The sequence below is a fragment of the Lethenteron reissneri genome, chromosome 56 (genome assembly GCF_015708825.2).
Source record: "Lethenteron reissneri isolate LAM-NWPU_2019-01 chromosome 56, ASM1570882v1, whole genome shotgun sequence".
NCBI classification, from domain to species: Eukaryota; Metazoa; Chordata; class Hyperoartia; order Petromyzontiformes; family Petromyzontidae; genus Lethenteron; species Lethenteron reissneri.
In genome coordinates, this window is record NC_083834.1 from 4,332,276 (window position 1) to 4,359,854 (window position 27,579).

General features: G+C 45.8%; 1 protein-coding gene and 1 long non-coding RNA gene across 2 annotated transcripts in view; one reads left to right on the top strand and one right to left on the bottom strand.

The window, feature by feature from the left end:
• LOC133356993 (porimin-like) overlaps positions 1-27,579 on the top strand; it is a 49,334-nt gene that overhangs the window by 16,516 nt on the left and 5,239 nt on the right. Inside the window, exons 2-3 of the mRNA XM_061574736.1 lie at positions 23,187-23,324; positions 24,634-24,732. Of these exons, the coding sequence (XP_061430720.1) occupies positions 23,187-23,324; positions 24,634-24,732 (237 nt within the window). The remainder of the gene's footprint in view (positions 1-23,186; positions 23,325-24,633; positions 24,733-27,579) is intronic.
• LOC133357004 (uncharacterized) lies at positions 20,009-27,568 on the bottom strand. Its single transcript, XR_009756923.1, has 4 exons — positions 27,382-27,568; positions 26,326-26,413; positions 22,972-23,042; positions 20,009-20,267 (listed from the first exon to the last, which is right to left on the bottom strand). It is a non-coding gene; the product is annotated as an uncharacterized LOC133357004 (long non-coding RNA).

Below are 27,579 nucleotides of genomic sequence, written 5' to 3' on the forward strand. Positions count from 1 at the left end.
TTTTCTTTTTGTTTGCATTTTGACTGCTTGCGTTGTGGTTATTGCAAACATGATGCCTTGTATAAAGGTGTCAGTTTTTGTACCAGTTGAAAGGGTTAAAACCTATTACTATATGTTGCCACTGGTAAAGGAGATCTCATAGCGATAATTTGTTGTTCGCAAACGCATCTCGAAAAACTTTGTGAACGTATAAGGAACGAGTGCCCCACCCCACACCACATTTTTACTCGTGGTGCTTATGTAATGAGCCAATTGTACCTTGACCTGAGGCTCTCTTTGTGCTTGGGCAAACATAGGGTCAGCTCAGTTGAAACCTGACAGGTCGCAAGCATTTTCCAACAATGTCATCTGTGTATGGAGGTAATATCACTTGCACTGATATTACGTTTGTGATTGGGAAACGCAATTATGGGAACTGAAAACCAACTGTGTATTGTTTAGACTAAACAAGGTTGTGTTAAAACGCCCCATTAAAAAAATACTTTATTTGATCTTAATGTCTTTCTAGGTTGTGCTGGTAACAATTTGTACCAGACAGTTCTAGTGAAAAGCTGCTGCTGTTGCTACTAAACATACCTGAGATGCCCTGAATGTCCAGAGAAAGATTACAGTTTTAAAAAAATTATTGAAACATTTATAATTCAAACAGACTATCTATCGACACAAGAAGGCAATGTCTATCATGAGTTATTTTTTTTTTAGGCTTGACCGATTTTTACAATCGATGCATGAACGATGCTATGTAAAACTAAACTTAATTATCTTCTTGGTTCTTTCGGTAAAGTCACGTAGAAGGGAAATAATAAAAATGAAACATAATAAAATTCTCACGACGTTTCAGCCACAACACAAGCAGCCGTCCGCAGGTGAAGACAGAGCTTTCTGAAAGACAACGCTCCAATGAACACTGCCAAGCTTGGCAGCGTATTTTAGTTATTATGATTGCACAGACTGAAATAATCTCCGCTACCATCAACATTCACACTGCTAGCAAAACAATCTACTTTCAGCGAATGCTTTAAGGAATGGCCCTTCTTGACTGGCTCTTTGAGAGCAGCTTGGGGGATGTCTTTCTGAGCAGCTGAGAATAATAATAATAATTCAATTGATAACGCGCGCAAATTTGCGGACGTAACGGCCGCAACTCGGAGGCGCGGAGCCAAGCTCAGTCACTCGAAAGCACGTGGTCGTAGAGGTGAGTTTTTAAGTCTCTCTTCGAAGGAGGCGATTGAGGTGATGCTGCGAATGTGCAGAGGGACAGCGTTCCAGACTGTTTGGGCTGCCACCGAGAAGCGGCGCATAGATGTGACCATCCTGGATCTTGGTATCAAGAGGAGGTCGTGAGTGGCGCTGCGCAGGCATCTGCCGTGTGCTGAGCTGCAAGTTGTCAATAATGAAGGGTCATTCCTCACAACGTTAACCTCGTGTCTTTGTTTCTGTTTAAAGGGGGGGGAGGGGGGGGGAGTGTTTTTAGCCACTGCCAACACGGTCCCTTTTTTAAAAGCGTCAACGTAATCCATGTTAATTGGTTTTTTACCCTTCTATCTGGCAACAAAACTGACACCATTTTACAAGGAGTCATGTTTGCATAGACCGCAATACCTGCAGTCATAATACAAGCAAAAGACATAACTCTGATAATGTATGCACTGTCCTTGAAGTTGATTGGTCCACACCCGAGACGCCAAAAGGCGTCATCTGGTCCAACCCATGTGAGACTAGGCTCTAAGGAAAGCTGTCTCGGGTGTGGACCAATCAACTTCAAGGACAGTGCACATTATCAGAGTTATGTCTTTTGTTGGCATTATGACTGCAGGTATTGCGGTCTATGCAAACATGACTCCTTGTAAAAAGGTGTCAGTTTTGTTGCCAGATAGAAGGGTAAAAAAAACAATTATCATATTTTTACTGGCAAATGAGGTTCCCATAGTGTAATCCATCTTAATCAGTTCTAAGTGCTATCGCCAGGCTTGCTTCAGACCCGTTCCCTGGTGTGCATCCTCGTAAACTCCTCGGGCTGCCTTTCTATTCCCTAGCTCTTGCTGCACGACCTTCCAGTCTCCTTTTTCTCTCTCTCGATACGCTTCTTCTTCATTCGTAGGCGGCTGATCAGAGCAACGACTACGACTTCACATTCAGGTGGTCAAACCAGAAATAACCGCTTCGGCAGCAGCGGAGGAGTGTGTGTCGCCGTGACATCTCCGCATTTGTGGATCGGGCATTGCTGCGTTAGGCGTTGTCCGGTCCTGTTCTGGATGATCAGTCATGCGTGCGTTGGAGTGTTTTTCATTTTTTAAATCCTTTATATTAAGTTCACTTGCTTTCTTGCTTACGACCGTGCAAATCTTTCGGTCGTTTGTTAACCCACTTCCCGTGATCCAATCGAGCTGACATTTTGCACACAGACTCGTTGTGCGTGACAATTAATGTTCGTGAAAAAAAATTCCCAAAATTTTACACTGTTTAGGGAAAACAAATTAAATATTTAATTACCAATTGCTTAATACTGGCAGACAATCATCTGACCCATAAGTGGCAGCCATCTCAAGCCAGAGGACGAGAGGACTCTCGCCGCCACGCATATAAAGGATTTATAGTGAAAAACTTTGTTTTTACGGGTTAATTTTTTATTTGCTGTGGTTTGTGCAGTTTTGAGGGTGGACCATGAGCTTCATACACTCATTCCCTCCTTTGTATTCCTCCGGGCCTAGCGACCGACGCAGGGAAGGAAGGATACGTTCTTGTAGACTAGCGACTCGGAAAGTTTGGGACATAGGTGTACAGAAAACGGATGCTCGCTTGATTAAAAAAAACTAGTTTTGAAAGCGTAGCTCGGTCAGCGGGATAGATGAGGTATATCTAGAGGCCAATTTTAAACCAGACCCCTTGAAGAAAACACCCAAGGAGAGATCCAGGGTAAATTCTAAGAGATACAGGTGGAAGGGTGAGTGTACGAAATAAGTGCAAACTTAGAATGCATGCAAACGTGCCAAATCCTTAAGTTAAAATTTAATAGTGTAGCTTTGAATGTGTTTAACAATGAAATACATTTTTACAGAATAAATAGTTTAAAGCGCCTATCGTAGCGTGTACGTTTTTGTAAAAAAAATAATAATGACAATTTCAAAGGCTGGGCGGTACACATTTCATTGCAGTTTGGCTTAACATTAACTCTGCAAAACTGTAAAAGACAAACATTACGCATTTGTGTGTTTTTACCAAGTCACTTTATGTCCAGCCACAAACTGGTGAACACCTTTCAATTTGGCAAGCTGTATGGCGCGGATGGCCAAATGTTTAGCTTCACCTTGGCGAATATTTGTTTAAAAACTCTTGACGGAACTAACAAGGGAACGAGTTTTGGGGGGTTAAGCTGTGCAGCTTTACTGGGGCACATTGTCGTGCTCTGGTTTGTCGCTTACCACAACTCGGTGGGGAGTGTTGTGGGGGGGAAATAGTTGCTGCGCGCGTGCGTTATGCAACTTTAAAACGTTGTTGTCGAGGTAGCCGGATGTGTGGCGCAGAGGTCAGAAGACTGAGCTTGGCACTGCCGAGACCCCGGGGAGGGGGGCGGTGGGGGGAGAGGTTCAAATCCTGCTTTGGCTATTAAATTGTTGTGAATGGAAGTTGTTCAGTCCGAGGATATTACTGGCCTTTCTCTTCATTGGCTTATGAAATGGTTTGGCGTCATCTGGTCCAACACCATGTGAGATTAGGCTCTAAGGAAAGCTGTCTCGGGTGTGGACCAATCAACTTCAAGGACAGTGCATATATTATCAGAGTTATGTTTTTGTTTTCATTATGACTGCAGGTATTGTGGTCTATGCAAACATGACTCCTTGTAAAAAAGATGTCAGTTTTGTTGCCAGATAGAAGGGTAAAAAACCAATTATCATATTTTTACTGGCAAATGAGGTTCCAATGGTGTAAATGCTTTACCCAGAGCTCTCATACTCTGATGGTGCATTGTCTTTGAGTTGTGCGCCTTTTGGCGTCATCTGGTCCAACACCATGTGAGACTAGGCTCTAAGGAAAGCTGTCTCGGGTGTGGACCAATCAACTTCAAGGACAGTGCACATTATCAGTTATGTTTTTGTTTGCATTATGACTGCAGGTATTGTGGTCTATGCAAACATGACTCCTTGTAAAAAAGGTGTCAGTTTTGTTGCCAGATGGAAGGGTAAAAAACCAATTATCTTATGAAATGTTGTTTTCATGCATCTTGAAACGTATTCTATTTTCTTGGTTCTTTCGCTAAAGTCACGTAGAAGGGAAATAATAAAATAATAAAAATCAAACATAATAAAATAATTCTCACGACGTTTCGGCCACAACGGCTGCTTGCGTTGTGGCCGAAACGTCGTGAGAATTATTTCATTGTTTTATTTTTATTATTTTATTATTCTCCACGTATTCTATTTTTGACATCTAACATGAGCACTGGGCCATCGTGACCACACCTTTTGGCAGCACTGCGATGCCACGAAGGGCAATTGTTTTTGTCTCGGCTGTGTTGGAACTCGCCTATTAAACCACTGCAGTATTTTCCTTTTTCATTTTAATTTGCCGTTGCTTGATGGCGTTTCGGTCAGGATTGGGAATTTTTTCAAAGTTTTCACAACTTGATTTTAGAAGGTCGCGAATTCAAATCTTGTTTTTAAGGATCGGTTCATCCCATCATCGCTTTTGTGGTAAATTAAAATGAGCGCTGCATCTTGGCATGTCGGCAGTCGGTATGTGTATTGTGTTGAACTTCTTTCGCACCGTACGTAGCCAAGCGTGCTAATTGGAGGATGGGCGAGTGGTGTGGGTGAGTCACTGCGAGTGTGTGTGTGTACGTTGATCTTTTGCACCGTACGTAACCGACCGTGCTAATCGGAGGTACGGGGTTGTCTTAATGTACACACTGGCTCCTGTGAATGTACATTGTGGTGGCCAATGTTAAACACCTGTATTCTTGCAGGAGTTTGTTTAATCCTGTTATGAAAAAAAAACACCAGAAAACGCAACACACGTATGAAGAAGTATGCATATTATTTGTAGACATACTTAACCGTCAGTTCTTGCGATGCTTGGCCCAGGTTGACGAGAGACTCAATTATGGACCATTGTTACAAAGCGGGGAGCAACAAAGCTGTTTACGCATGGATGTTGCCCAACTGCAACAGTGCGGGAAAGCAGTGGGGCAAGATGTTAGCTACCTCGCCTGGTACGCAGGAGGCTGTGAGTTTGATCCCGACCCTGACACCTGCTACTGTATATTTGGAGTTTGCGTGTCTCTCTCTTTCATCATCATCATGATGGCTGGGAGATGTTAACTACCTTGCCTGGTATACAGGAGGTCATGGGTTTGATCCCGACCCTGATGCCTGCTGCTGTATATTTGGAGTTTGCGTGTCTTCCTCCCCGTGGTCACGTAGATGGATTTTTCTCCGGGCCCTCCAGGTTTTCTCTTCACATTTTAGAATCAACGTGCTTTCGGCTGTACATACTTGTAACGTACATACGTTACAACATGATAATCATACTTCGTTGAGCTATCATTTGTGGATAACAGGTCGCTTCTGTAAAATAGCTGTAAAGCTCAGTGGGCCGTACCTGGTAAAATAAAAATAAAAGTTTTTCCAATGCCCTTAGGTTTTTGCACAGCTAATAACGTATGTCCCTATGTTAAAAATAGATTTTTTTTCCATAGCTAAGACATCTCTTGACGTTTTAAAAACTGCACTGTACAGTGTATTAAACAGCTTACCGCTTAGAACTTTTTGTACACTGTGTATGCAATATTTTTAGGTTTACGTAAATATATGTAGGTTGCACCTTTTTTAGGCAGAATACGGAATGTAAAACTTACAAGCCAGTACAAATGGGACTGTTTAAACAACAACATTATTATTTAATTGGGTACAGTATTTGACTTGTATGCACGACTGCTTGCAAATTTGTACAAGAATCGGCCAAAATCTGTTGTAATGTTTCTGTAACTTGTACCGGTGAACGGTTTTTAAAAGTACTAATTTTGTCCCAAGCCAAATGTCCCACGTCCATCCCCCACCCCCTCATCCCGTATTTTTCCTGCTATGCTTGACCAGTTAAGGGTTTTTCTTCCAGTGAGCTGTGGCAGCATCAGAAGTAAAAAAATTACCACGCGTGTTTATGTTCTGTCGCGGCTTTAATCTGCACAGAGGGAAAAAAAACATGAGCAGAGGAGGTCTTTATGGATTCCACAACTATTGGCAATAGCAGGAAGTTAAAACTAAAACAAACAAAACTATTTTTTAATTTACCCAGGTAAGGGACCCACTGAGCTATGTAGCTATTTTCAGGAGCGACCTTGCTATCACAAATGTTGGCCCAGCGAGAAGTGGATTATCGTGTTGAATGTATGCCAGCCAAATACTTTAAACGCTTGATGTTGATTCTGCATGTTGAGGGGAAAAACCGGAGGACTCGGAGAAAAACCCACACGACCACGGGGAAGAACATTCAAACCCCAAATATACAGCAGCAGGCGTCAGGGTCGGGATCGAACCCACGACCTCCTGTATACCAGTCGAGGTTGTTAACATCTCACCACGGAGAGAGAGAGAGAGACACGCAAACTCCAAATATACAGCAGGTGTCAGGGTCGGGATCGAACCCACGACCTTCTGTATACCAGGCGAGGGAGCTAACATCTCCTAGCCACAGTGATGATGATGATGAGAGAGAAACACGCAAAATCCAAATATGCAGCAGGTGTCAGGGTCGGGATCGAACCCACGACCTCCTGTATACCAGGCGAGGTAGTTAACATCTCCTAGTCACCGTTATGATTGAGAGAGAGAGAGACACGCAAACTCCAAATATACAGCAGGTGTCAGGGTCGGGATCGAACCCACGACCTCCTGTATACCAGGCGAGGTAGTTAACATCTCCTAGCCACCGTGATGATGATGAGAGAGAGAGAGACACGCAAACTCCAAATATACAACAGCAGGCGTCAGGGTTGGGATCGCACCCACGACCTCCTGTATACCAGGCGAGGTAGTCAACATCTCCTAGCCACCGTGATGATGATGAGAGAGAGACACGCAAACTCCAAATATACAACAGCAGGCGTCAGGGTTGGGATCGCACCCACGACCTCCTGTACACCAGGCGAGGTAGTTAACATCTCCTAGCCACCGTGATGATGATGAGAGAGAGACACGCAAACTCCAAATATACAACAGCAGGCGTCAGCGTTGGGATTGCACCCACGACCTCCTGTATACCAGGCGAGGTAGTCAACATCTCGTCGCCACCGTGGCGTGCAGGAAAGCCCCGAGAGTGCTCGTGATGTTTTGGTCAATTTCCGTTTTGAGTTTTTTTTTACACACATGCGGTTGGAACACGAAGTGCCAAGAGGAAGCCAACAGATACAATTGTGTACAAAAAATGTGAGGATAGTAAGCGGGGGGCGGGGGGGGGAGAAATTACAATTCTCTTAAAGTTTGTTTTTAAAATAAGAATATCATCGTTATCGCCAGCCCGTGGCAATTAATGCGCATTTGAACACATCCACATTTATTGGCACAGCAATTGTTAATGTTCACTGCGTCTCGCCAGGTGACAATGCCATAATGCTAAACTTGCCGTTTGAAAGTCGTAAGTTTTTAATTTAAGGTCGGAGGTCGACTTGGCTAGTGTTTCAGAAAAGGAGTACCACTGAACATGAAAACATGTTTGCCTTTTTACACGCTTTTATTTAACTCTCTCTGTGTTGTTGTTGTCTCAAATCTTGTACTGTAACTCAATTTTAACCCACTTCCCAATGTGGTATCGACTGCAAACTTGGTATACTTATGTCATACTGATGACAATACCATATTCTATCATAAAAAATATATATTTTGAATTTTTTTTATATGTTATGTTTCGGCTTGGGTCTAATTGTCCACGCTCAACTGACGTTGGCTGTAATTCACCATGGCCCCTTACGTTATGGCAAGCTTCGGGGCCACTTCCTGGAGTCGTGTAGTTCTTCCATTACTAGTACGGTACATTTCATTAACGCGTGTTTTACATTTTTTAAAAATATTACTTATTCCCCTATTGCATCCCGATTTGTGCACGTGCATCTCTCAGCAGTTCAACTCTTCTTGCTAGAGAATTGATGGTGGATACCTAGGAGCTATCTCCAAGATCCTTTTTTAGTGACCTCAGACCAACACTGTCCCACCCCTGCTACAGAGAGTAGTGTTTATAATGTGTATTTTTATCCTGTATATATAAAAAAAATGGAAATTTGTGAGTGTGTGTCTGTTCGAAATGTTTAGCATACTTTCCAACATGCTACAAACTTGAAATTTGGCATGTGGGTAGTTTCCAGACTGTACACACTGCAAAAAGTATAAAAATAGACTTGTATTTTTTTTGGGGGGGTGCAATAATGGATACAATATATTGCACGGCAAGTGAGCGGTGACGTCGCATCTGTGATGTCACCCGCATGCGGCAGCGTCACGCAGTGTGCCTGCTGATGTCACGCATCCCTCCCCCCTCTGCGTAGGCCGTGTATTAAACCAAGACAAGCTGGGTAGTAAAGCTAGTTGTGTATATATATATTTTTACCAGGTAAGGCCCACTGGGCTATGTATCACTTTTTCAGAAGTGACCTAGCCATCACGAATGATGGCTCAACGAAGTGGCTTATGTGAAAATTTATATCAGACAAATACTCTTAAACGCGTGTTGATTCTAAATGTGGAGAGAAAAAACAGAGGACCTGGAGAAAAATCCACACAGCCTCGGGAGAGAACATGCAAACTCCAAATATACAGCAGGCGTCGGGGTCTGGATCGAACCCACGACCTCCTGTATACCAGGCGAGGTAGTTAACATCTCACTACGACAGTCAAATACTTTTTTTAGATTCAGAACTATAATTTATATTCTTGGTTCTTTCAGTAAAGTCATGTAGATAAAATAATATAAATATAAAACAATAAAAATTCTCACTTTTTATTGTATAATTCTCACTTTTTATTGTACAATAAAAATTCTCACTTTTTATTGTTTTATATTTTTATTATTTTATTATTTCCCTTCTACGTGCCTTTACCGAAATAACCAATAATATGAATCCCTGCAGTCAGGAAAGCTTTGAATCTAAATTATTATTTAATTATCCTAGGTTAAGTTCGGAACCACATTTAATGTGATAGTATTTTTTTGTACGTTCAATGGTGACTCTTCTTGAGACCCATTCATTTCTGGAAGGTGGGCAGCATGGTTCTGGTGGCCTGGACAGGAAGTTGCTAGCACTTATGAGAGGTGGTAGTCCTGTGGGCGTCCGACACCAGCTCTTAAAAAAAAAAACACAGCTTTTTGCAAAGGTACGAAAATATTATTTTAATCGCAGCCAGCCACTTGAATTATAACTGTTGAGAGGTGCCAACTTTGCACTCTGACCTCTGAGTGACCCGGCCACCTCTCCAACTTTCATCTTCCTGGTTCTTTCGGTAAAGTCACGTAGAAGGGAAATAATAAAATAAAAAAAATTAAACATAATAAAATAATTCTCACGACGTTTCGGCCACAACGCAAGCTGCCGTCCTCAGGTGAAGAACAGGTCTGTCGGGAAGACAGCGTCTGAATGAATCGTTCATGAATCATTATTTTATTATGTTTTATTTGTATTTTATAATCTCCCTTCTACGTGACTTTACCGAAAGAACCAAGAAGATGAATCCCTGCAGTCACGAAAGCTTTAAATCGAAACTCTCCAACTTTGTCAAAATTAAATGTGAAGCTCTCCAGTGTGAGTGTCCTGTGGGTAGAGCATTGTAACAATAATTTAACAGTAGATGCTATTCTCCTCCTAACGCCGCGTGTTGTTTTCATAACGCGAACGAGCGAACGGAACTATGTCGCGCGAGTAGGAATAAGTGGTTGTACAGCTGCCTTGGCAGAGCATCACACAAGGCATTGGGATGCTGCTGGATGCTTTTAGATGCTCCCGAGCATCATACAACAAGCCGGGATACTGCTGGATGCTTTTAGATGCTACCTAGCGTTGCACAACAAGGCGGGATGCTACTTACTGCTACGTAGCGTCACAACAAGGTGGGATGCTGATGGATGCTACCCACGCACCTTGGTCTTTGTTCAGCCTGCGTACGCATCTCGCCCATTATCCCAGACTGTCCTTTACCCTCTACATTATATAAAAAATTACAAGATTTTCCCACAACGCTGTGTTCTTCAGGAACGCAACTACTGCCGCGTTATACGAGAACCGACTATCCATAATAATAACGATGTGGAATTTTCACAGCTTGTTCGGAACTGGCAGTGCAGATGAGCGCGGTGCCTCGGTCGTGCGAGCATGTCGACGATTAATGATCAAGTACAAGTTTGTAGAACCAGGCGAGAACTCTGAAAACTGACAGCAGAGTTTAATTTTGCAAGAGTGACCCGGGGTACTAAAATTACAAAACCAATTCGATAAAGTAATGAAGCAAGTTTAAACCGGCGCAAAGACAACATTTGCATCGGGAGGAATTTAAAATGGTGCACAAATATAATTCAACATTGAATAAAAAACATTTTGGTAACTTAACTTTGCTCGGACAAATTACTTTTACTTGTCTGCCATCGTCGCCTTCCCCCACCCACCCTCGCCAATGATCCCTTGATGGCGTTCACCCCGGTTTGAAATTTGCTGATGTAGAAAACAGGAAGCTGTGCTGTAAACACGGGTAGTACATGGGATAAACCTACACAAAGACGAAGAGAAAGGTCTCCCGTATAGCCTTAACAGACTGTTAGGATAAGTGCTGTTAGCGGGCACACAAAGACAAAGATCCCTCGTGTAGCCTTTAACAGACTGCTGGGGCAAGTGCTGTTAGCGAGCGCCTAATGAAGACCGGTACGGTACGTAAGGGAGTGGATGGCCAGCACCACGCCCTTCTGCCCTTGCCTCTCGAGTTGCGATGTTTACACACCACCCCAGTTACTCGCTTGAGGCTGGGTCGACCTAGAGGAGGACCAGGACCAATTTAGATAATCGTCACTGGTGTTGGCCTTGAACAGGAATCTAACTCGGATCGCTAGGCTCTAACCGCGACACTTCTGCCCCCGCACGCATGCTCACACACGTACTCACACATGCCCAGACTCCATGTGGTGTGTGGTTTTGGCGGAATGTTCCATCCAATACCCAGACTTAAATCCCATGGAAATATACAGTAGAGAATGGGCAGTTGCCTTGGCTAAGATCTGTTAAACGTCTTTGTGAAATAACTTGTAGCATTATGATTAAAACTACCGTAATTTCGGGATTATTGGATGCACTCTTATCCCCCTGTATTTTAAAGCCCATAGTTGGAGGTGTATCATCTTACTGTCCGAAGCATCGCACAATCTGGAGTATACCGTCATGCGTTTAGGAATTTTAGATTATGGAAATTAGTGACGCTGTAATTGCAAAACACCGACACCACCACAAGTACTGTCGTAGGAATACAAATTATCATGTGCAGTGCACACACATTTGCTCTTGGCTGTAAGTATATATTTGAGTATCATCCCCTCGTGTGTGGGGTGCACTTTGGTTTTGTTTCCCACGCACAAAAGTAAGAAATGTGTCAAGGCGAACAAACCCTCCTGATAAAAAAAGTGCGATTCGTTCATGACCAAATAAACTTAATTGTGCAAAATCTTATCAGATTTTTTTAGAAGCTACGATGTGGGACTACTTAAAACTATCAAACTGAAAGCGAACACACTTTTTTTATATCAGGTAAGGCACACTGAGCTATGCAGCTCTCTTTCAGAAGTTATCTGTCCACAAATGATCCTCACGGCGGTACCCTGGGGTATCCAAATAATACAAAATGGCCGAGGCAATTAAATATTTTATTTCTGGGACAATTTTTTTCCAGGGGTATACTTTACTCCGTGACTGGGGTACCAATCGATCCGAAATCGGTGCTACTCCGATGTCGAAATGCAGCGAGGACGATTGCGCTGAAACCCTGAACGCTCGTACGTACCGTAGTGGTGCATCGTGTACAGCTCGTTGATGAGTCGATTGCCGCATCGCCGACCATCAACAGACTAAAAATTGCCATCACGGACATTGTGCGAGAGCCGGGGTACTATGGTAGCCCCGGGGTACCGCCATAAGGTTCAAATTATAGCTCGGCGAAGTGGCTTATGTGGATATGTATAGCAGTCAAATACTCTAAATGCGTGTTTTATAAATGTGGAGGGAAAAACCGGAGGACCAGGATAAAAAATCGTAGGAAGAACATGCAAACTCCAAATATACAGCAGCAGGCGTCGGGGTCTGAATCGAACCCACGACCTTCTGTATACCAGGCGAGGTAGTTAACATCTCGCCACCGTGATGCGCCTTGATTTGCAGCAGGGGGTAGTTGCAGTAAAATCAATGGCTCTACGTTGATTTTATGCTCCCTGCTTTCACAAAAGAACCGCGATGACCCGCCTGAACATCACTCTAATAGAGCAGCACGCTCGCACTTTCAACTTGCGCATTCAAAAACGGTTTGTGTGACATCTGCTTGACAAATGCAGCACTCAGGATAATTACTGCAGCATCCGGAGGGCCGTGCCGTCCTGCGGCTTGTGTGGCCGTGGTCGGGTACGATTTATTTTGGCCATGGTGATGAAGGTGGAGCAGAGAGGCACCTGGTCTCGCTTGCGGGGGTAGTTGTCTGTGTCGGAGATGGGAAAACGAACACCGCTCGGCACCTGGATTTTGAGTCTTGGAACTGGATGCCTCGGGCGGCTTGACGCTCGAGGCGTAGACATTCAACCGCACTGCCCCTGTGCATCTAGGTTCTAGCCATGGTGCATCCTTGGACCATACTAACATTTGGTTTGACCAAATAATGAATACAGCCGCTTCTGTAATGCGGTAGTTGCGTACCTGAAGAACATTGCGGTATGGAAAAAATCGCGTTTATCATAAATGATATATGATATGGGGGCAAAGCACGGTCTGTGATGACACGCGAGATGCAGGCTGAACAAAGACTGAGGCGCGTGGGTAGCATCTAGAAGCATCCAGCAGCATCCCGCCACGACACAAAGGCAGCCGTACAACTACTTAGTTCTACTCGCGCGATCGTAGTTCCATTGACTCGATTGCGTTTATATCCCAATTACATCCACGTTCTAAACAAACGTGTTCCATCATACATTCAATCGCGTTATGAAAACGCGCGGTGTTATTGGGGCACAGACTGTATTTGAAACAAAATCTGAAGTATAGGAGGAGCAGGGAAATTGACTCGGGGAGGGGGGGTGTACGGACAGGGTAGGGTGCACATGGGGTTGGGAAGGACGGAAGCAAGCAACAGCAGCGGTGTGTTTGCGTTTCAAAATGTTCGTCTTTTTCCCCTATTGCATCCCGATTTGTGCACGGGCATCTCTCAGCAGTTCAACTCTGCTTGCTCGAGAATTGATGGTGGAAGCGGATACGTGTTTTGTGTGTGTGCACGCGTGTACTGTGTGTTCAGTTGCAAATACCTGAATGAGTTCTGGGCACCCTCCTCAAGGTGAATCCGGCATGAAACGAGTACCTGTTGCGGTGTGCACGTGTCACAGCGCAAGCGAGGCAAAAGCTGCTGAGCTTGGTTTGTGGCCAAACTAATCGCTCGTTTGCCACGCAGGTCTTATCCATAATGAAGGTTTTTTTCGGGGGGTTAGATGGAGGTAAATATGAATGCGGTCGTTAAACCCGCCACCACCCTGACAGCCAATTAGTAATGTTTGTCACGTAATGAAAAAAATTGCCAATTTCGTTACTAGTTCAGCACAGATCGGTGTGTTGAGTAAACCCACGACATTTGCAATTCGATTACCGGCCTCATCGGGTGACGTCTAATTGTGGAGAAATCCTCCTCCTGTTTCCGTCTTAAATAGAGGGCTAAATGTGATGTCGTCACTGTTACCCAATCAGGTGTGAAGACCAGGGGGGGGGGGGGGGTGATGTAGTCATTGAAATTAAAATGGATATCTATAATTAGTTGGATTATTCGGGTCTTAATGTAGGTCTTTAATATGTGCGTGATAACAGCACTTGCCGCAACAGTCTTACATTTGTCTACATGGGTTGTTTTGTGCAGTGTGTCTTTGTTACGTGGTTTTGTATTGTATGTGTCTGTATGTATACTGTGTTGTGTTTACGTTCATGTGTGTTTTTATTTAATTTTTTGGTAGTGTAGCGGTTGGCGCGTTGTGCTACGAACTTGGCGACCCGAGTTCGATTCCCGCTCACGGCCACCAACACCAGTTACCATTGTCTGAACCGGTCCTGGGCCTCCCCTAGGTCGACTTGGTCTCAAATGAGTACCTGGTGCAGTGGGTAAACATCGCCACTGGGGAGACAAAGGCGGCCGGGGCGTAGTGCTGGCCACTAACCCCCTCGTGTGCCGTGCCAGCCTTTATAGGTGCTACTCTCTATAACGGCACTTGCTCCCACAGTCGATTAAGGCAGTACGGGGGATCTTTGTCTTCGTTGTTCACTTTGGGTTATTGGCTTCAGTTTACTTTGGCCATGAACGGTAATAACCCTGCCGGATTGAAGGCCTCGGCGTGCCGCGTCGATTGACGGTGTTTTGACTGTTCTTCGCCACGCTGGACCGTGTGGCATTCTTGCAGGGGTAGCGGGCATGGTCTGTGCCATTCTCTGTACAGCTACTCCACTGAACAGTGGTTAACGAAGGAAAAAACAATCTCCATTCTCTGCCGATCAACATGCCCTACGTGAAAGCCATCTATTGTAATCTGTGTTCGCCAACACCTGGCAAATTCGTGCGTAAGTTTTACTTCGCAAATACGTACCGTCCAAATAAACAGCGCAGTCGCGCGGTGGTTCGTGAACTGAGCTGTGAAAGGCTGCTGTGGTGCCACCTTGACAGCCGCAGGTTAAAGGGTTTCTCAATATGATAATTGTTTTTTTACCCTTCTATCTGGCAACAAAACTGACATTATGACTGCAGGTATTGCGGTCTATGCAAACATGACTCCTTGTAAAAAGGTGTCAGTTTTGTTGCCAGATAGAAGGGTAAAAAAACAATTATAATATTTTTACTGGCAAATGAGTTTCCCATAGGTTTTTCAATAGTTTTACCTAACTTGATTCCTCTGTCGTGGTCAAATCTTGTAATCAAAATTTCGTCCACTTCCCGTTGTCCAATCGATTCCACGTTTTGCACACTTACTCGGATCCGGTGACGATGCATGTCTGTTTCAAAAAGCAATTTACATTTTGTATGGGCGCCTTATTATTTATATATATTTGTGTAGGTCAAAAACGCCGCGGTCCCTAAACTGTGGAATCGGCTCGCACAAGAAGCAGGCGCCGTGTGTCTCAGGCGCTATTGACGCACTTCTCGACTGGGAGTTAAACGAAGTTGTTAATAAAACCGTTGTTTAAAAACAACTTTTTAAAAGTTTTTTTCAGTGTTTCCGAAAAATCTTCACACTCAACCTAATCGTTGCTTCCGAGAGCGGCGGATTTCGGGCTTGTTTTGTTTTACCCCCGCGCGGCACGTCTGATTTTACAGGAATTTATACAGCGCCTTAACCAAGGTGCTTTTACAGATAATTGGCAACGTTACTGCATCCGAATGCGATGGTGGAGATGAGGTTAATGGAATATAGGAGAGGAATCAATGGGGGGCGAATCTGTGATGCGTGACATCGGTGAAAGCGAAATAGATGACGGCAAACGATGATGCGGGGGGGGGGATAAGTGGTAGCCATGTGTAGTGTTGCTACAGAGACATTTTTTTAGAGGGCACGTCTTAATTATACACACGCGCCCTAACTACTAAACATCAACTCCTCGTGCAGTTTATCTCGTACTTCCGCTCGGTATATTATACGCCTCCTACGTAGCGTGCCTACCCCGGTTACGCTCCAGGTCCTCCGGCTATAATATCCTACGGGAGACCCACGGTCCACCACTGGCCTCAGAGCTCCGGCCCTTAAAAGAGCGGCGAAGCTAGGGGTCTAGGGTCCTATTCTGGCAGGTCTTCTTGCTTCAACTGGTCGTCTTCAACTGCCTGGACCTCTCCAGAGGTCCGCCTTTATATACGTTTCTCAGCCGAGGTGCGGACCTCCGTGAGGGACGCGGGTGACCCCCAGAGTCCCTCACCGAGGGTCCGCATGTCTGCCGTTGCAGCCCAGTACATCCACAGCCCCCTCCGGCTGTTGGGAGTGTTTGCGAGGGATCGTAGGACCCCTCAACCCTCAACCGCTTCTGGGCTGTCTGTCGTTGCCTGCAAGTGCAGCCCATCCATGGTATAATAATTATTAGAATAATATAGAATTATTATTATAATTATTATTCTGAGTAATTCTGATTGTAAATGATGATGAATGGATTTAATGAATGGGGTGAATGAGTGATTGCCATGCAATGAGATGATTAACGAACAGTAGTAGTGGTTGTTATGAGGGGGAGATTAAAGGGGTCGTGGGGTGAGCTTAGGGGTAACAATAAGTGAGTTTTGAATGAGGAGCAGAAGCTTCATGGGCGAAGCTGACTGTTTAATCTGGCTGCCCGTGTGTGTGTGCGCGCACTGGCCCATTCGCGCGCTACGAAGCGTGAAACGTTATTCCTCCACTTGGGCCTGCGACCACGTTGTGTGCGTATCGTGTTCTCCCGTCGCTGCGTGCTTGGTGTTTTTATGAAATCGCGTGCAGCGTGACCCCAGGGCCCTTTGAGTGTTGCTTATGATGCACAAAAACTGGAGGCTCTCAATGCTGCTTGCTGGCTACTCATTTCTGGTGACTCTGCTGCTGCAGAGTGCGACGACGCAACGTTGCGCCGTGGTTTTATCAGCAAGCCTTGCGTGCCGGCGAGAAGTGACATTGCCACGTTGCAGGTGTTCACGAAAGAGCCCGGAGGAAATTAATTTTTCCCCATTTGAGTTTCTTTTTTTGGGGAAGTACTTTGCAACGTTATTGATTCGTTGGCTGATATACAAGTGGTGGTATCAGCCCTTTGCATCCGAAGTGTGTGAGGTATAAGAATAGGTTTTACCCTTTCTGGCAATAAACTAGTCTTAAGATATTCATATTATTGGTTCTTTCGGTAAAGTCGCGTAGAAGGGAAACAACACACTAATAAAAGGGGACGTACTTTAAAAGATGGATAATAAATTTGACGCAAGGCCGTCAGAAATCCAAACCTCCCAATAAACAAGGGCATCTCCATGCCGCCACCACCGCACGGGCTCATTTATAAGGATCTGACCGAGCAAGGAAGATCCTGGTTCCTCCTCGAATCGGATCTGGACACTCCATGAACAATGTTCGGGACACTTTCTCCATCGATGGAAACTTTACGAGAGTCCAGTTTGTGACTGCGATGGTGCGACATTTCAGACCGTCCATATTAGAAGTTTTTTTTGGGGTTAGATCGCGTGAATAATAATGTGCCGTTTTTAAACAGTCCACCACCCGGCACAGCCAAATTATTAAGGTTTATCACGTAAACAAAACATGCCAGACAGTACATCATGAGGCCTCCTTTGCCAGTACCAAAATATACTAATAGGGGTTTCCCCCTTTTTTCTGGCAACAAAACTGACACCTTTTTGCAAGGAATCGTGTTTACATTAACCACAATACTTGCAGTCAAATGCAAACAAAAAACATAACTCTGATAATTTATGCGTTGTCCTTGAAACTGATTGGTCCACACCAGAGACAGCTTTTCTTAGAGCCTAGTCTCATATGGTGTTCGACCAGATGACGCCAAAAGGCGTGTAAACATGATTCCTTGCAAAAGGTGTCAGTTTTGTTGCCAGAAAAAGGGGAAAAACCCTATTAAGTATGCCAGACAGTGTAAACATATCGTCAACGACTGCCGAATAGGATTATTCGACAGCGATTTCTAAAACAATTCCACGTGGCTTCACCTGAAGCAGTGGCAGAAGAAGAATTGGACGTTGAATTTTTTTTCTCAAGACCGCTGCGGAGCATAAAAGAATGCGAATGAGCCGGGTGATACATTTCGAGCTTCTGTACCTAAAAAAACCACGATCGCCATATCACAATAGTTTGCTTAACTTGTTTTGAGAGAAGCGCACTCTTCACGCTCTATCGGCGATGTCTTCCCTGCGGCGTGACGCTCGCCACCTGGTTCTCCCTTGCCACAGCACTTCTGTGGCAGGCGTCTGAGCCGGAGGGGGGGGGGGGGTGAATGTGCGTTGTAGATTAACTCCAGCCCGTTGGAAACAAAAAAAAGTTGCCTTGTGTCGATTTTCCCATTTGCATCACGGTCGGTCGCAGAGTCTGCTGGAAATGGGGGGGGAGGGGGGTGGCATTGTGCAGGAGACCAGAAGACGGGTAATGGGGGGGGGGGACATTTTTCTTCCTGAGGACTGAATAGGACTTTCTAAACTAAAACTACTGAACAATTTTTAAATCCTTTATATTAAGTTCGCTTGCGTGCTTGCGTGCTTGCTTGCTTGCTTACGACCGTGCAAATCTTTTGGTCGTTTTTTAACCCACTTCCCGTGATCCAATCGAGCTGACATTTTGCACACAGACTCGTTGTGCGAGACAATTAATGTTCGTGAAATTTTACACTCTTTAGGGAAAACAAATTATATATTTAATTACCAATTGCTTAATAATGGCAGACAATCATCTGACCCATAGGTGGCAGCCATCTCAAGCCAGAGGACGAGAGGACTCTAGCTGCCACGCATATAAAGGATTTAGAGTGAAAAACTTTGTTTTTACGGGTTATACTTATTCGTTTTACCAGGTCAGGGCCCCACTGAGCTACGTAGCTCTTCCTCAGAAGCGACCTGGCCGTCACAAATGATGGCTCCAACGTAGTGGTTCTTAAATTTTTATTTAAAGCTTTCGTGACTGCAGGGATTCATCTTCTTGGTTCTTTTGGTAAAGTCACATAGAAGGGAAACAATAAAATCAAATGAATATTATTTTGTTTCCCTTCTACGAGACTTTTTTATTGTTTCCCTTCTACGTGACTTTACCGAAAGAACCAAGAATATGAAGTGGTTTTTGTCGTCATCGCGTGGAACACTTCTGGCAGCCAATAAACACGCGCTTCGTTCTAAAACGCGGAGGGGGGGAAAACCCGGAGGGACCCGGAGGAAAAATCCACGTGACCAAGAGGGGAGAGAGAGAGACACGCAAACTCCAAATATGCAGCAGCAGGCGTCAAGGTCGGGATTTTGACCTCCCACGACCTTTCAACTGTCATTGTCCCTTCTCACTGCAGGAAACCCTTGCAATAACAGAAGTTTTCAGGCTATAAAAATGTCCCTCTGGTATCCATTCAGTGCAGCTAAAGATGCTCGCAGTGATGGGTAAATATTGTTTTTGGACGGCCTTGTGGCCATATGAAATTAAGTTGCGCGCCAAACCTCGCCCCCCCCTACCCCTGCCATAGAATTCCTGTCCAGGTAGCGATTTGTTGTCGGCATCCCCGGACACCTTTGATCTTTATCCTGATCGAAACTGCAGTTTGCATTGCATCGTCTACACGCTACACCGGGAATTTTTATCGGTGGGCTTTTGGCAACATTCCGCTGATCAACGTTGCATTCACAAGTTGTCGTGTTTTGCCTCATCTGTTGGCTCCGTGTCATTTTGTTGTGAAATGGGTTTTTACCGAGATTCTGGAAAAATGCGTGGTGCGAAAAAAATCAGTTCGGACGGACGTAGTTTAGTTGAGGAATTTTATTTGAGCACTTATGAGGTCGAAGGCACGTGGCCACGTAGCTGGGATTATAAGCGTAGCATCGTGTTGTGACAGCAGTCCAGTACGGAAGGTAGGTAGAGTCCTTGCGATACAGAAGTTCAACAATATTCACAGCCAGGATCAAGCAACTGAGCACACTGAGTGGCTGGCATGTGACCCATCCGGCTTTATGAGCTGGTGTGTGTCGGAAAGGTCCTGATGCATTCGGTGCACAGATTAAAATCTGAAGAGATGTGAGGTTTTTAAAATATGTCTGACAGAATGGAACATTGAGTGATACGATCAAATACGTTTTTTGTAAGTCCAATTCTCATGGTTACTGTATAGTGATCTGTGACCTCTCCAGCATGAGGGGCTTTCCTCGAGAAAACTATGCCAAGGAGTAACGATGTTGCTGCCAGCAGACCTGGGTGGATGACGACTTTTGGTGGTGGTCATCACGGCTGCTTGAGCGTTCCCACGAACAGCCGGCCGTAGTTTTACCCATAGCGAGTCCTTGTTTAACGCGGTCGATGCGTTCCTGAAAAGTGCCGCGTTACGCGTAAACCATTTTATACTCTTGGGTTCATTCGTATGATACACAGTATGATACACATTAGGGTGGGTAGAATAATACATAGTGTTATATTAAAATGGATAAGGCAGCAACTGCAGCAGCAGCAGCAAGTGCAGCAGCAGCAGCAGCAGCAGCAAGTGCAGCAGCAGCAGCAAGTGCAGCAGCAGCAGCAGCAAGTGCAGCAGCAGCAGCAAGTGCAGCAGCAGCAGCAGCAAGTGCAGCAGCAGCAGCAAGTGCAGCAGCAGCAGCAAGTGCAGCAGCAGCAGCAAGTGCAGCAGCAGCAGCAAGTGCAGCAGCAGCAGCAAGTGCAGCAGCAGCAGCAAGTGCAGCAGCAGCAGCAAGTGCAGCAGCAGCAGCAAGTGCAGCAGCAGCAGCAAGTGCAGCAGCAGCAGCAAGTGCAGCAGCAGCAGCAAGTGCAGCAGCAGCAGCAAGTGCAGCAGCAGCAGCAACTGCAGCAGCAGCAGCAAGTGCAGCAGCAGCAGCAACTGCAGCAGCAGCAGAAACTGCAGCAGCAGCAGAAACTGCAGCAGCAGCAGCAACTGCTGTAGCAGCAGCAACTGCTGTAGCAGCAGTAACTGCAGCTCCCTTTGATGCTGTTAATCCTGCATAATGCACATGCATATGCAGTACTAATCACATTCCTGCATTTCCCATAAATATGCTAAATTCCTTTTGATATGCAAATTCCTTTGTCAATGCGCCCAGCTTATATATATGCTCCAAGCTCGTGTGCTGTTTCATTCAGTCACGTAGAAGGGAAATAATAAAATAATAAAAATAAAACATAATTAAATAATTCTCACGACGTTTCGGCCACAACGCAAGCAGCCGTCCTCAGGTGAAGAACAGGTCTGTCGGGAAGACAGCGTTCCAGATGACCGCAGAAGCGCATCTGAAAGCGCGCGATGCAGTGACCATCTTTGTTCGATCGCCAAAAGCCGCTGCGAGGATGACCGGAGTTTGTGATGATTGTTTATGCGCCTTGACGAAATCGGCGAGGTATCGTGGTTCATTTGTGGCGAGCACTTGGTGTGTAATGAGTGAGACTTGACAATGGATTCGTTGAGCGACCGGAAGCCAACGCAGCTCGGAGCGCACTTGACGGACACGGTCGGATTTTGAAGTGCCCGTCACGACACCGTGCCAACGAATTTTGTACACGCTGCAGCTTGGTAATGTTTTTGGCAGGTGTCCCGTCGAAAGGAGTTGCAATAATCGAGCCTAATCGATATATTACGCTGCACGCCACCGTGTTGGGTGGTGTCAGTTAAGCGAGGGTAATTGGCATTTGTGAGGAAATGTAGAGTAGCTAGAGGAAACAACAAGATGTAAAATCTTCTTGGTTTTTTAGGTAAAGTCACGTAGAAGGGAAATAAAATAATAAAAATAAAACATAATAAATAATATTTTATTATTTTTTATATTTAGTATTTTATAATATTTTATTATGTTTTATTTTTATTATTTTATTTCCCTTCTACGTGACTTTACCGAAAGAACCAAGAAGATGAATCCCTGCAGTCACGAAAGCTTTAAATTGAAATTTAAGATGTAAAATGTACACATCACTGACCGTCATTAAGTAAAGTATTGCCTCGTTATTCACGAACTTTCAATCTGCGATTTTGGCTATTCGCGAATCACATCTGTAACTCACGACTGCATCGAGAGCGAGGTAAAGTGATGAGATAAAAGTAAGTTAATTAAAAAAACTGATTGAATTTAATTTTATTTTACGTTTCGGATAACCAATTTGTATTTTTTTGGCGTTATGATAATTTTCACGTATTTAATATCTTATTTACGTATTTATTTTAGGTTGATTCATACAAAAATGTAGGTTTTTTTTAAAGCCCGTGCACTATGAATTTACACGTGCTGATAATAAGCCACTTCGTTGAGCTATCATTTGTGATGGCCAGGTCACTTCTGGCTATCACATGATAAGGCTCAGTGGTAAAATAAAAAATATTAAAGTTTTTTTTGTATTTTGGATCAACTTTAGGAGAGTTATCAAGACTGCGCCCCCCCTGATTACGACATTCCTTTTCAACGCTGTAGGTTATTTGATTAGCCATTTTCAGTGACCCCTGGGTGTGATGCAAATGAGACTTATACAGGTAGAAACAACAGTTCCACACTGCCCACCAGAGATTATTTGTCTGTCTGTCGTGCATAGCCACGCCCTCTATATATTTCATAGAAGAGCGCTTCGGGCGGGCTCATCACCACGTGACGCGCCGCCCCACACAGCTTGCGCCGCGTGACACGGATCGCACGAATGCGCTGTCCAACCAAGTTCCTACCTTTCGATTTAAAGCTTTCGTGACTGCAGGGATTCATCTTCTTGGTTCTTTCGGTAAGTCACGTAGAAGGTGAAGACCAGGTCTGTCGGGGAGACGGCGTCTGTCTCCCCGACAGACCTGGTCTTCACCTGAGGACGGCTGCTTGCGTTGTGGCCGAAACGTCGTGAGAATTATTTTATTATGTTTTATTTTTGTTTTATTTCATTATATCACTTCTACGTGACTTTACCGAAATAACCAAAGAGTGTGAATCCTTGCAGTCACGAAAGCTTCAAATCGAAATTTAATTATGTTTTATTTTTATTAATTTATTACTTCCCTTCTACGTGACTTTACCGAAAGAACCAAGAAGAAGTTCCTACCTGCCCACTCCGAAGGAACGTGTTCCTGGTCTCTTGATTTCTGCTGTACACCCGTGAAAACTCCCGGGCATCTGTGGGAAAAAGAGCTTCGTAGCTCATCGGATTCTTCCGGTATAAAAAAAGTTCCTATTTCTGATCCCTCTCGCCTGGTTCGCGTTCGACCTCCGTCGGAAAGCGTCTTAACCACCAACTCTTGTCGTGAACCCCCACGCCAGATTCCCATGGAGATGGAGCGGGACCAGGTGCATTGCCGTCAGTCTCTCCTGCCACGACGGCCAATGCCTCGACTGCGATCGCCCCCAACGTCACCGCTGCGCCCACCACAGCGAACGGCACGCTGACGCCACCCACAGGTGAACGTGCGGGGTGGTGGGGGTGGTGGTGGGCACTGATGCGGCAGCATGGGGCAGAGGTCGCAAACGGGTTTTGATTCCTTACCCGTACTCGGCCGCACCAGGGTCGCAAACGGGTACCCGTACCCTACCCGATACCCGGCTGCCCGTACCAGAAAGCTTCAAATCAAGATTGATACATTTGTTTACTTCTCAGAACCATGTTGTGTCAGGCAAAGAGGGTACTCTGAAACAATTCAAGAAAGTACCCTACAGTAGCCCAAAAAAGGTTGAACCACCGGTGGTAGAGCATCTCTATTTCCTATTGCATTTGAAGAACTGAAAATGTTATGTATGGATGCATGTTGAACGTCTTTCGCGCCGTACGTAGCCAACTGCTGATCCGAGGTTCGGGGGAAAGATGACAAAACTAAACACAAAAAGCAGTTCTCAAGAAATGAGTTTTCACTCGAGATTTAAAAAAAAAGTGCACAGCTCCAGCGGCTTCCTAATATCGGAAGGAAGAGCGTTCCAGACGGCCGTAGAAGCGTGTCTGAAAGCGCGCGATGCGGTGACCATTATCTTTTTTCGATGATTAGCCAGAACCTGCTGCTGCTGCGAGGATGACCGGAGTTTGCGTGACGAGATGAGCGAGGTATTGTGGTTCATTTGTGGCTCGCATTTTGTGTGCAATGAGTGCGAACTGCTAACGTATTCGCTCGGCAAATGGAAACCAATGCAGCTCCAGGGAGCACTGGACGGACACGGTCGGATCTTGCAATACCCGTCACAAAGACTTTTGTACACGCTGAAGCTTATAATTAACTGTGTGGCAAGTTTGGTAATCAATTCGATGGCATCAGGAGTTTATTGATGTATAGTGTTTGTGTAGCGAGTTGGGTAGGGGTGTGGAGGTAGGGGATGGCGATGGATAGAGGGTAGGGGATAAGGCGTGTGGGGTCAACGAGTTTGGGGGTAAAGGAGGGTGGGGGGGATACAGAGTTGAGAATGGGGTGTGTGGGTAGAGGGTGGGTGTGGGGCATGGGGGTAGAGAGTTGAGGATATGTTGTGAGTGTTGTGAGTGTGGGGAATGGGGGTGCCGCGTGTATGAAGATATGCCGTGGGGGGGGGGTAGGGGTTTGGGGTGTGGGGGTAGAGTTGGCAGTTGAGAGGTTGGGTTGGAGCATTGTGGATAGGGTGTGGGCTCGTGGTGTGGGAATAGCGAGTTGGCAGTAGACGCTGCGTTGAGGGTGTAGTGTGGGGGGTAGAGGACGCGTCTGAACGACGTTACTGTTCCCCCCCCGCCCCCCGTTGTTCTCTCGCCTCTCAGCAGCAAACGTAACGCAGAGTGCGAAGCCCTCTCCTGCGAACAGCACCGTGCCGCCCAGCACCGCCGGCCCACACAATGCCAGCACAGCCGCGTCCAGCGGTAACACACACCGCACACACAACGCACACACCACACACAACGCGCGCACAACGCGCACAACGCGCACAACGCGCACAACGCGCACAACGCGCACACAACGCACACAACGCACACAACGCACACAACGCACACAACGCACACACCGCACACACAGCACACACAACGCACACACAACGCACACACAACGCACACACACCGCACATACCGCAGGGGACCCAGAAAATAATTTGGTGTTTTGCACGTGAGGGCCACAGGACCACGAAGGGTTTATTTTCTCACTCTATTTTCCAGAACAATGCCAGGCAGGCTAGGAGTAGGGATTTGTCATTGTAATGCACGACCACGAGAGTGCAAGATATGCATATCCATAATAAACTAATATTATTGTAGCCTGTATTCTTAAGGACTGGCTGTCCTTCAGGACATCTGGTAACCCTAACCACTATTCGCACTCTTTTTGCACCCCACAACACACACACACACCCCACCCCACACACACACATACACTACGGCATGCACACAGCACCGCACCAACAACAACAGCTGGCATTCGCCGCAAAGTATCGGTGATGTCACCGCGGTGTTTGTGCCAGGCCACGTGAATTGTCGAAGGCTTGCTGATAGGACGTCACGGGACAGACATGTGCTATGGATTGGCTGACTGATATGACGAGCAGATGCACCACCTGTGCCCCCCACTGTGCCAACTTTCTGTGTTTTATCTGCCTGGCGCTCAGCTTATTGTTGTGAGCATCGCTCCACTGCCCTCTGCTGTTGTTGGAGGGCGACTGCATTCAACTGCCAATTGGCGTCCTTCACGAGCCTCCTCCATAGAGGCCAAACTTGACACCGCTGGTACCAGTCTTCGGCAAGTCTCACTCGGCTCCACATCTTCCTGTACCGCATCGGTCCATCTCCTCTCCAGCCTGTGCTGTGCCCGTTTAGCCCCCTCTATGCGGGCAAACAGAAGCTGCTTGGGCATGCTGTGGCTGGGCATACGGGCTACGTGACCCACCCAACGTACACCACCACTCAGAATCGCGAGAACAAAATAAGGCGAAATAGATTTGTTTAACACGTAGGCTTTCGCGACCAATATTATTCATAATCAACGTTTTTGGGTTTAGATCGCGTTTATTTATAAATGTGTCGTAACCCTCCACCACCCGACACGGCCAATCAGTAAAAAAGTGTCACGTTGACAAAGACAAATAGTTCACTGCTTTAGCCCACCGGTGTGTTGAAGCCATTCTGGCGAATTGCCCGATGATGCTGGATGCAATTACCAGCGACACGTTGTACTCAAATTGTAAATGTTGTGGCTTCAACACACCGGTGGGCTAAAGCAGTGAACTATTTGTCTTTGTCAACGTGACACATTTTTACTGATTGGCCGTGTTGGGTGGTGGAGGGTTACGACACATTTATAAATAAACGCGATCTAAACCCAACAACGTTGATTATGAAATAGATTTGGCGTGCCAAAATAATTCCCCGAACAGTGCTCCAGACTATCCCGGCTTAAATAGTCGATTACTCTACCCGATTTATAATTTTGATTACTCGACGAATCTGATTACACGCAAGTCTCACCTCTGTTTTCCCCGTGTGCGCCTCTGGATGGGAGGTGATGGGTAGGGCTTGAGGATGTCGACAGTCGGTCGTGTCGCGCTGGACATCCCTCGGGAGACGAAACAAAAAAACTATCAAACTTTGTTTATTTTATTTTGCCACGTAAGGCCCACTGAGCCATGTAGATCTTTCAGAAGCGACCTGGCTATCACAAATGATAACCCAACGAGAAGTGGCTTATTGTCACGTGGAAACATATATAGCAGCCAAAAACTCTTACATCCGTAATGTTGATTCTAAAAAATGGAGGAAAAAAACCAGAGGACCCAGAGAAAAATCCACACGACCATGGGAGAAAGACACAAACTCCAAATATACAGCAGCAGCCGTCAGGGTCGGGATCGAACCCACGAGCTTCTGTATACCAGGCGAGGTAGTTAACATCTCCTAGCCACCGTGATGATGATGAGAGAGACACGCAAACTTCAAATATACAGCAGCAGGCGTAAGGGTCTACGTGACTTTACCGAAAAAACCTAAGAGTATGAATCCTTGCAGTCACGAAAGCTTCAAATCTGGAAGTAAGGGTCGGGATCGAACCCACGACCTCCTGTGCACCAGGCGAGGTAGTTAACATCTCCTAGCCACCGTGATGATGATGAGAGAGACACGCAAACTCCAAATATACAGCAGCAGGCGTCCGGGTCGGGATCGAACCCACGACCTCCTGCGTTCCAGGCTTGGGTAGCCAAGATTTACAAGCCACCGCAGCGCCCGACCGTAGGATCTGCCTTGGTAATCGAAGACGAAGGGAGTCTATTCGATAATTTTCGGGCCATTTGATCGACGTCGGTGTCCCCAGCTCTTCCTTGAGACTCGGCGAGGCACTCTCCCTCGTGAGGTGGATCGCGCAGTACACTTGGGGTGTCGTTTGTATGCACTGTGAGGCCTGTTTGTGTATGCAACACAAGCTGCAATCTGGAATCCTAGCCGCTCTCGGTGGTATAACACGGCCATTCTGAGTCCTTGGGAACCACTCGGCTATCCTTAAAAACCCGCCTCCTTTTATGTACGTACCTTGAACTTGCTTCGCACCGTACGTGACCGTGCTAATCGGAGGATGGGTGTGTGGGTGGGTGAGAGTGTGTGGGTGAGAGTGTGTGGGTGAGTGACTGTACGTTGAACTTCTTTTGCACCATACGTAGCCACCCGTGCTAATCGGAGGATGTCTAATCCCTTGTGGTGTCCGCGATGCCGGACCTTGTCTGACTCCTC